The sequence below is a fragment of the Corylus avellana genome, chromosome ca8 (assembly GCF_901000735.1).
Source record: "Corylus avellana chromosome ca8, CavTom2PMs-1.0".
Classification (NCBI taxonomy): Eukaryota; Viridiplantae; Streptophyta; class Magnoliopsida; order Fagales; family Betulaceae; genus Corylus; species Corylus avellana.
In genome coordinates this window covers 17,620,355-17,631,265 of record NC_081548.1, presented here as the reverse complement: position 1 = coordinate 17,631,265, position 10,911 = coordinate 17,620,355, and the positions used below count along the sequence as shown (strand labels likewise).

Here is a 10,911-nt window from a genome sequence, read left to right as displayed (position 1 = left end):
TATATTTTTTTAATTAAAAAAAATTAAATTGGTGCCACGTGTCAACATCTGATTGGTCCACGTGTCAGTCCTAACGGTCAACTAACGGATGAACTAACTTGGTCTTTTATCAAAACTCAAGGAGGTCCTATAATAAAAATGAAACTCCAAGGGAGTAAAAATAAAGTTACCAAACCCCAGGGGGTATTTGGTATTTAACCCTTTCTTTAATTTTGTTTTTCCTTTACATGGTGTTCGAAAAGAGGGAAAATTGGGAGAAGACACGTGCATCCCATCCAATTTGAGGAAAACTTTTTTACCTCTTCCTTTAACTCCTTTGCAATGCAGTCCTCCAATACCAGCTGATTTATCACAAGAAAGCGAAAGCGAAAGCGAAAGCTCACGCAGCCATTTCTCAATGGCCGATTCCTCCGGAGGCGTTTCAGGCAAAGGACTCGTCACTCACGTCATCTTCGACATGGACGGTCTTCTTCTCGGTAATTTTATCAAACGCTTACCCACTGCATTGCTCTCTTTCCTCTTTCATTCAATTCCTTCTTAATTTGTTGTTGAGTTCCGTGTTCAGATCTCTTGAATTTGAGCCAGAATTTTATTGCTGATACTGCTTGGTTCAAGCGGCTGTTGTTTTAAGCTAAACTAGAATTACCCAGATAGTTCGTATGGCTATCCTAATCTATTTGAATTTGTTACATAAATTTTGCAAACGAGTGAGAAATTTCATGCTGGACATAAACGTCTTCTCCTAAATATTTTGCTACTTATGAGCGCTATTTGCTGATTGTGAATATTGTGGTCAGAGTTGGAGGTTAACGGTGTGGATATGCGGAGTATCTGCTGTTTTGGCCCTTACCCTCAAGTTTTGTTGTCTACCCAATGTTTAGCAACATGAGAAATGCTACACTCTCACTCCCACTCCCACACTCCAAGTGCCTAGTCTCTGACATGACAGTAAAAATCACCATTAGATTATGGATGGATCACTTTTGATCCAATGATAATGTTCACTGTCCATCAGAAAATGTGCATTTGGGAGTGCGGAAGTAGGAGTGTTTTTAGCATTTCTCTTAGCAACAGAAAACAAATTGGATCCATTTGTTAATGCTTTATAGAGGGTATTCTTGTTTGGAAAAGTGTCCTGACGTGATATAAAAGTGAAAATAGTTTTGAGTGTTTCATGTTTTGGGTTGAGAAAACAAAAGGGAGAAAGAAAAAGTTTTATCAAACAAAGCCAATGGCTGACTCTGGCCATAGAGACTGCAAAGATGTACCTAACAAAGTCCTACTTTTTTGGTGTTTGGTCCAAAATAGTCCTAATGGGTTGAGCAGTTACGCTGGTGAAGCTCTATCATTTGAGAGCCAGCTTTGCACTATAATTTTCACATTGTCAAATTAATTTTCCTGCTTCTGCTGCTGCTGCCCTTGTTGTTTTGCAAGATTGAAATAAAATTGATAGGTTGGGGACTTGTACTTTAAGCCAAAGTGCTGGAAAGAAACTAAGATTTTGATGAAAATATTGCTGCAGACACCGAGAAGTACTATACTGAAGTCCAGGAAATTATACTTGCTAGATACAATATACCTTTTGATTGGTCCCTGAAGGCAAAAATGATGGGAAAGAAAGCAATAGAAGCTGCACGGGTCTTTGTTGAAGAGACTGGAATCAGTGATTCTCTTACTGCTGAGGACTTTCTTGTAGAAAGAGAGGCCATGCTGCAGAAGTTGTTTCCAAATAGCGAGCTCATGCCAGGTATAACCTTTTAGAATATAACATGCTTCAAAGAATTAGAAAATATATTTTCTTATGATACTTAAGGAGGAGATAGTTAAGTTAATGTACATGCTAGGATGTTCTCTAGTTTATTTTTAAGGATATTGCAAGAGAGCTTAATAAGTGCACTGTGATAAAAGGTTATCATTGTTTTCCTGTTAAATTGGATCATCTAGGAAACAAAAACCACAAGTTTAAACAGCACTATATTATCTTATTCATACTAATATTTGGTGATATTAATTTTGCTATATAGATTATTAGAACAAAAATACAAGCCTCGTCTGATTCCCCGTAAGACTTGTCCAGAGACAACTACCATTTTTTTGTAGAAAATGGGCGGAAAATAAAGAGAAAAAAATAATATTTTTTGTGACTTTTTTTCTTGCAACCAATTCTCTCTCCAAATCTCTATTACATTGAAGAAGATATTTTGGTGGATGTCAGAGGAAAGTTTGGGATTATTTTATTCTCTCCTTTTCCCTTCTCATTTACTACCCAAACAATTGAAAAGAAGACGAATTTTAATATTTCACTTCTTTTACTCTCTAGTTGTAAACCAAACAATGTTAGTGATATGAGTCTAAGCCCAAAATTGCTTCTTCTTTTTTTGTTTGCCCCCGAACTAAACCAAAACAGATGCTTAGATCTTTGGTAATGGGATGACGGAAGTGATGGGAGTGCTCTTTGATTATTTTTGCATAGTTTCACTTATCAAAAAAAAATTATTTTTTCATAGTTTCTTCCCTCACTCTCTTGTGGTCAAAATCATTAGTATTGCCTTATGATCAAGAGAAGAGAAATGTGTTAGGAAGTATATGTTAACTAATGGGATGAGTGTCTGGTGTTGGGGTTCTAAAGAGTCAAGGACTTCATAGATGGAACGGCTCTCTAAACGAATAGTTCGTGGACAATATTGTACTATTTCCTTGGTTGTATTGATTTTCTTTGGGGTGTTGATAAATTTAAGGATCAAAGGTGCTGATGATTTTCCAACATGGTTAATTATCATATTGTTTTTAGGGTAGAAGTTATCATTCCATCTTCTATGGTGATTCTAATCTTCAATAAAATGAAAGACAAGATGAAGTGATTTGACAAGACACTACGAGATTTGGTGTGCTGTAGCTGTTAATAACACATTAACAAATGAAAAGTATCAGGGGTGTGATATAATGGTTAAATTGTTATTGGTGACATCAACCAGTAGCTTTAGCAACAATCTTCAAACTTATGTAGACTACCCAAATGTGTGCTGAAAGGTTTGATATATGTGTAGGGGCTAGCCGCTTGATCAGACATCTTCATGCAAAGGGAATACCAATTTGCTTGGCAACAGGGTACAGTTTATTCATCTTTGTCACATTTAATGTGTTTTAATTGCTTTTCTTTTTTTCTTTTTTTCTTTTTTTCTTTTTTCTTTTTTTTTTTTTTCTCAGAAAGAGATTTGGACTAGTTCTTGTTGCAGCACATTTCCAATTTATTTTAGATTTGATGCAAAATTTATGGAATTTCAGAAGCATTACTCATTTGAGAATGTACCTTACAGTTCTCACAGGCGGCATTTTGAATTGAAAACACAACAACATGGTGAACTTTTTTCATTGATGCATCATGTTGTTCTTGGTGATGATCCAGAAGTTAAACAGGGCAAACCATCACCAGATATATTCCTTGCTGCTGCCAAGAGATTTGAGGTATAATCATCTTGCAAATCTTCCTTTCTGACTTTGATTGTTAACAGTATTCTCTACTGGAAATTATTGTTAGTTATGTTCTTTGATTACCCTAGAAATTTGGTTTTTGTTTTGTTTTTTTTAAAAAAAAAAAAAAAAAAAAAAATTATACCCATGAATTACAATGTAATGGCTCATGATAAATTTGTGGCTCCACAGGGTGGCCCTGTAGATCCACATAAAATTGTTGTGTTTGAAGATGCGCCATCTGGAGTTCAAGCAGCTAAGAATGCTGGGATGTAAGTGCATTTATATATATATATATATTCACTTTTGAAAACTAATGATAATTATGTTATTGGTAGTTTATTTTGTCCACAACGTGCAAAGTTCATTAACATCACCTAATTTGATGGCTCGTTTATATTCCTTATGTATGAATAAGTTACTGTTCAATGAATAGAATTGCTTAACAATCAACTAGGAAGCACGAATGTTTAGAAATCCTGAAGTCTATTTGACATGGCTCATTCACGGATACAACTCAGTCATGGTACATATTTGATACGTGTCAGTGAATTTTTTTTTAAAAAAAAAGATTAAATTCAAGTCAGATGCTTTGGAGCACAACAGCATACTTTGACAATATGGCGAAAGACAATTGGGATCAAAACAATTTTTTTTTAATAAAAAACGTGGTTCTAAATGTTATTTTTAAATGCTTTGGGATCAAATATTGGAAAGAAGGAGCTGAATGCTTTATTTTTAAACATTTGAAAGATCAAGTGGTGAATTGATTAATATTATTTTTGGAATATTCATGAATTTGAGGGTATTTATAAATGCTGGACATAGATGATACTTATTTTAGACTCTAATATGTTTTTTTTTTTTTTGGTCCTATTTATTATTGTTCAAATATTAGTCGTAGATATTTTCTTTATCCTTTTGGTGCTTGGTCTTCTAAATAAAAATAATAATACATGTGTCCTAACCATTACGTATCCTAGTTTTTCATGGATTTTTGAATCATTGTATCTGTATAATATAGCACCCGTTATCTTGTTGGTATCAGTGCTTCTTAGATTATTGATATGTTGCCACTATATCTTATGATTTTACATTGATTTGATGTTGGTGTCAATACTTAATGGAACAAGTCTAATGGTAACAATTTACCTTCCAGCTTCAGTATGTTAACATGTGGTTGAAACTAGGGTTATGTTAGTTAATGTGTTTTGATGAGTATTTTTTGTTTTTTGTTTAAAAAAGTGTCTTGATGTGACATAAAGTTAAAAATTAATTTTAGACGAGTTTTTTGGTGGGGTCCACATTTGAGAAAATGTTTTATATATAGTGCACGTTCTTATTGAGAAAGCCAAACAGATGTAGAGCCCTAAATTAAAAAATTATGAATTAAAAAGTCAGCTGCAGTAGCCGTGTAGCCACCCTGAACAGCACAGGGATGGCCACATTGTCACCCTAATCTTTTATTTTTAAACATAAGTTAGCTTTCACCCCTGTAAAAGCTAAGCACCTGTTTTGTTAAAATATTTGTACAACAAGGAGAGAAGATAGATTTATAAAACTGTTTTGTATTTTGGGTTGTTTAATAATATATTTGTCTTGAGGATAGAAAATAAAAAATAAACAAAATGGCCAGTATTATCTCAAATAAATGATAAGGAAGAACTCTAATACATTAAAATCACGAGTTTTTGGTGGCCTATGCATCCAGATTTTAACAGATGAGTTTCTTTAATTTAAAAATCATTCATGCAAGTTCTCTGTAAGAAACAAGCATACGCAATTTTTTTTTTTTTTAATGGATATTTGCTAATATTGAATTTAACACATCGAGTATGCTTGTTCATTTTGTTTCCTTTCTAGAGGAATTTTTTTTTTTATGTCGGGGAACCTCTCCAAGGTTGAACCCTTCGGACCCACCCCTGCAGAATAAACTCTGGTCCCGTGCACTGCACTCTCAGAAGTTTCTCTATACAAAACTTGTTAAATCGCTGGCTTTTCACCAAGGGGTGTTGCCCCAAATGATTGTTTGCACCCATAAGGTGTTGAACCTTGGACTTTGAAGGGGATGATACCTCAAGACCAAGGCCTCCACCACTTGGGCCAATCCCTTAGGGTTCCTTTCTAGAGGAATTGATTGGAGGGTGACATTTTTGCAAAAATTAGGGTCCACATTTGGTAAAGCAGCTTGTGCCATTGTTCCATTACTTGCTTGAGAGGTTTTAAGTTATTTTTGTTATGTGTCATTTGTTTTGCCATTCTCACCCATTTCTCAATTTTCTGCTTTGTCCTTATGTGACATCCCAAAAAATTAGTTTCACATTGGGAGGATGATTTACTCATATAGAGTGGTAGATTACAAAAAAACTTATGAGTGTTAAATTTAACATTAGTTTCTTACTAGGTGAGACTAAGCTTTATAAGTGATTATAAGGAGTTCTAGTTGAGGATGATTTACTCATATGGAGTAAATGGATTATAAAGAAACTCATGAGTGTTAAGTTCCACATTAGTTCCTTATTAGTTGAGACCGAACTTTATAAGTGATTTTAATTGCAACCTGATTAGTTTTTTTGGAGTAATAGCGCAAATGAGGTTATCGTTTTCATTGGATCGTTTCAAATGGTATTAGAGCAATCTAGTAACACCATGTGACACTGAAACACTATATGATGTGACTCTGACGAGGGAGACTGACATCCCAAAAAATTAGTCTCACATTTGAAAGATGATTTGTCACATTGGATTATAAATGAGCTCATTGGTTCCTTAATAGGTGGGACTAGGTTTTATAAATAATTGTAGAGAGCTCTAATTGCAACTTGACTAGTCTTTTTAGAGTTATAATGCAAATATAACTAACGTTTTCTTTGAGTTGTTACACCATTGAAGTATATATCCTCCTATACATTTTTTAGATTCTTATAAGAACTCCTGGTGATTAAGGCCCTCTTTCCTAGAGCGTCATGCTAGAAAATTCTCGACATATCATATTTTTCTTGATGACTGTTGAAACCTATAAACACATCAGATCATAAAAAATATTCTATGTTGATTAACTGTCTATCTTTTGCTTTATTATTATTGCTCCTTGCTGCATAATTGTCAAACTGCACAAAGAGCAAAAATTAGAATTACATATGCTTTTAACAATCTGAAACACAGGTTTTAATTCAACTGTATAGTTTCTTCTTATTCATGGCTGCTAGGTTTTTTTGACATTTTATATACAGGTCTGCGGTTATGGTTCCAGATCCAAGGCTGGATAGCTCTTATCATGGTGCTGCAGACCAAATTTTGAGCTCACTGCTTGATTTCAACCCAAGTGATTGGGGTTTGCCTCCATTCGAACTAACTGCAACCTAAACTTGCATATCCATCAATGTTGGTATATTTCTGATGAAGATTGAGGAAGAATTGCAATTATTGCCCATTTTTAGTAACTTACCCCACACTTTGATTCAAATTTTGCTAGTGTCAATGACACATGTTTTTTTTTACCATATCCACTTCCCGGTAAAAACATGACTCTGGGCACCTATACTGTTTGATAAGGATCAGCTTTGAGGTATTAGAGGGTGTATTTTTTTTTTTGTTTTTTACTGCTGAATTATGATAGGTAGAAAGAGATTTAGGATTTGAAACACAATTGTTTGTTTGGATGTAAAATGCTTTTTAAGAGACTATTTCCAGGATACCACTTATTTTCCATTAAGAATAATGTTTGAATACATTTTTGGGTGATGCATTATTGTTGACGCATGTGAGCCAAGGCTCTATGGATCTAAAGCTGTGAAGCCTATGAATGGGCAATCTTTTAGGGCAGGCAAACACGCAATAATACGCAACAACTTTTGCTTTCTGAAAAATTGATGAACAATTATGAAAGCACTTTTTAGAAAATTAACAAATAATAAATCTAGTGACAAGACAGTTAGTTGAGTCGAGTGATATATGTTGAACCTTGCCTTTGTTAAAGAAGGGTTCCTTGGAATTGAGTTTGTTTGTTGAATTAATTGTTGCCATCTCTGAAAGTGAAATAATTCATTTCCTCTCTTAATTTTTTTTCATTTTGATAATTTTTAAAATTACCCTTAGATCTATAGGCTAATGTGCAAGACTCACACATGAGCCTACATAAATGATATACTATTAATTAATGCTAACCATAGTAGGCACATAAATAGTGGGGAAAGAAATCACTAGTCTTCAAACATAAATGGAACCTAGCACGAAAGAATGTGAACACCTAACTGAACACCTTTCCGTTTGGGCTGTGTTGTTGGGGTGCCCACCTCTTTGTTGTTGTCCAACTCATTGTAACCCGCTCTCCATTATTTGAATAGAAAAAACAAAAAAAGGAACAATTAATGGAGTGAATTATTAGGTTAATTTAGGTACATTAGGTATATATGTGGGTGTCGATCAAAAGCTAATTCTACATAGTGTACAACATAGCCTTTGTGCCAAAGGGATATTAATTCTAGGCATTGAAATGCTTCAACTAGCTAGCCTTCGCTATTGGAAAGCATACCTAGCATCCATGTTATAGATCTTTCATCTTTTAAGTAAGGGCCTTTTTATTTATTTATTTATTTTTGTTTAGAATGAGTGGGCTAAAGGGGAATAGAAGGTTTAAAGTTTTAGGCCGGTTTGTTTTGGTGTAACATGTTTTCGACTGAAATCATTTTTTCAAGAAACTTATTTCAGATGAAAGTATCTTTCGGCATTTAGCTCGTACTGAAAATCAACAAGTATTTCTTAAATTTTCATATAATTTGAGGAACTGCAAGCAAAAAAGATACCGCAAAAAGGAGCTGTGAAAGAAGAGAGTGTAAGAATAGATAGAAGGCCTTCGTAAGTGAAATTAAGATCCAGTGTAATTCCATATTTATCAATTTGCCCATGCAATTATGAGAAGCCCCTTTGTGGAGCTTACTGGAAGGTGGTCAAGCAAATAGGCCCCATAAAGGGGCCCTCTCACAATAGCCTGTTCAAAGCATAGGAGAGCAACAAAAAATGATTTACCTAAACGAGAAAATGTTTTACTTAATCGAGAAGCGTAAATCATTTTATGCTTTATGAAGATTATTTTACTTGATTAACTAAAAACGTTTTTAAGTTTACCAATATTTTACGTGGTGCCCAACACTCTACGATAAGGAAAAAAAAAAAAAATCTATTTTCAAAAAATATTTTACACCAAATCAAACGAAACCTTAAGCTAATAACCTTAAACTGTGATCCATTAATTTTACACTTTAAAGTTGGAGTGCGTATTAAGTGGTAAAGTAGATTGCAATTAAAGTGGGAGGTTGGAGTAGTAGTTTATAAATTCCATGTGCCATATACAATTTCAACTACTCAGCAACTTTTGAATTCATTGAGATTCTCCAAAATATAATATTAATAATTAAGATCGAATTCTTAACAAAAGATGTACAGCAAACAAGGATGCATGCTGGACGGTTTGGCCACTTTTTGAACTACTACAACCGTTTTTAAATATATGCACGTGCACATATATAAAAAAAAAAAAAAAAAAAAATAAAAATAAAAAAACCTCCAAATTACTAGCCGTTTTCGATTTAACCCCCTAATGTTCCAAAAGTGATAAAATAACCTCCCAAACTATTGCATTTTGGCCACTCCGTTAGTCAAAACCATCAGTTTGGACGAAAACTGTAAAACGACGTCGTTTTGTTATGGGTAAGTTACTACAATGCCCTTTTATGAAAAAAAAAAATTTGGGAAAAAATATAAAAAAAGCCCCCCAAATTACCAGCCCTTTTTATTTTAACTTCTTAATGTTCAGAAAGTGATAAAGTAGCCCCCAACAAAACGACATCGTTTTGCAGTTTCCGTCCAAACTGACGGTTTTGACTAATGAAGTGGCCAAAATGCAATAGTTTAGTAGTTTTGGGGGCTACTTTATCACTTTTAAAACATTATAGGGTTAAATCGAAAACGATTAGTAGTTTGGGGGGCTTTTTTATATTTTTTCATATATATATATATATATATTCAACATCATCTTTGGTCATGAGTGTTTTTTAAGATACTCTTCTTTCAAATCAGGGTTAGGAGCAAGTCTTCTTGTTCTTCTGATTTCGACAAAACAGAGCAGGTTTTTGAATTGCAGCAGGCATCAGTGCAACCAATTTGAAAACAATTTTCAGATATTTCTGATGCAGATCGATAGTCAGAATCAGAGGATTCTAGAAAATCATTATCAGAGGAATAATCTGAAAAGGCATTATTTTGAAAAATTCTAAAGATTTTTTGTTTTTCATCGTTATTGATGTTTAAAGCATTAATCTCTTTTTTAATCTTTTTGGGAGGTTTTGGGCACTTGTCAGCATAGTGTCCTTCTTCTCTGCAATTAAAACATTTATTTTTTGAAAAATATTTTTCAAATTTGGATTGTTTACTCCGTTTAGGAGGAGGTTTAGAAAATTTAGGTTTATTAAATTTTCTTCTCTTGTTATTGTTGTAATATGGAGGGGGTGATTTCATGAGAGCTTTAGATTTCTTCCTATGCGTTTTGGAGGGAGTCATAGGAGGTAATTCAAACTGTTCACAAAAATTTTCCATTTCATACTTAGCTTTCTTGGCGTTTTTAAGCTGCTGTCTGATCATCTTTTGATCGATGCACATCTTAATACCAAGTTTTTTGACAGTTGAAAACAAATCACCATAAGTTAAATTTTCAAAATCGATGAGACCAGTGTCATTACTGATCAATTCATCTTTGACTTTGTGAGCAAATAATGAAGGCAATCCGTCAATGAACTTTTCTTTCCAATAAGGTTTTTGACTATCAGGTCTAACCATGACATGGGAAAGAAAGACATCTTGATACTATCTATAGTCAGACATAGTAGGGCATCGAAGATTGTTCAAATAATCAGAAATTCGAGAGGTAATATTGGAAGGAGTTCCGACAAAATGTTTGATAATTGTATAAATCAGAGAGTTAACGCTATCAGGTTCACCCATTCCGATTTTCTCATCGAAAATAGGCGTTCCTTCTTCATCACTCTTTACTGCTTTCCTGATCTGATCTCTTCGATCTTCAGTGAGATAATTATCCCACCAATTTCTCAAAGTACCAGAAAAACCAGTAGCAAGTAAATCCACAATATCAGCTTGACTTTATATATAGTATCTCCTCCAAAGAGGGTAGGCCGTAATTTTTTTTTTTTTTTTTTGAAAAATATTTTAGGGTTTAGTCAGTACAAAAAATGTGCAACAGGGAAAAACGGCTGACGAAGTTGCGTTATGGCAACGTCATGCATGCATGTGATGTGATGTGATGTGATGTGATGGTCCATAGTGAAAGTAGATTGAAAATGGCGGTTGAGCGTATAAAGTTATAAACCATATCGACAAGTACTTTCACAAGAAGATTTATTATATTGTTGCATGTTGCCTGTTGGG

General features: G+C 34.0%; 1 protein-coding gene across 1 annotated transcript; it reads left to right on the top strand.

Annotated features, from left to right (window-relative positions):
• Positions 1-337: 337 nt before the first annotated feature.
• Positions 338-7,060, top strand: LOC132189718 ((DL)-glycerol-3-phosphatase 2). Its single transcript, XM_059604496.1, has 6 exons — positions 338-476; positions 1,523-1,747; positions 3,048-3,108; positions 3,318-3,465; positions 3,664-3,743; positions 6,705-7,060. The coding sequence occupies exons 1-6, from the start codon at positions 398-400 to the stop codon at positions 6,835-6,837; spliced, it is 726 nt and encodes a 241-aa protein (XP_059460479.1). The 5' UTR covers positions 338-397; the 3' UTR covers positions 6,838-7,060.
• Positions 7,061-10,911: the final 3,851 nt, after the last annotated feature.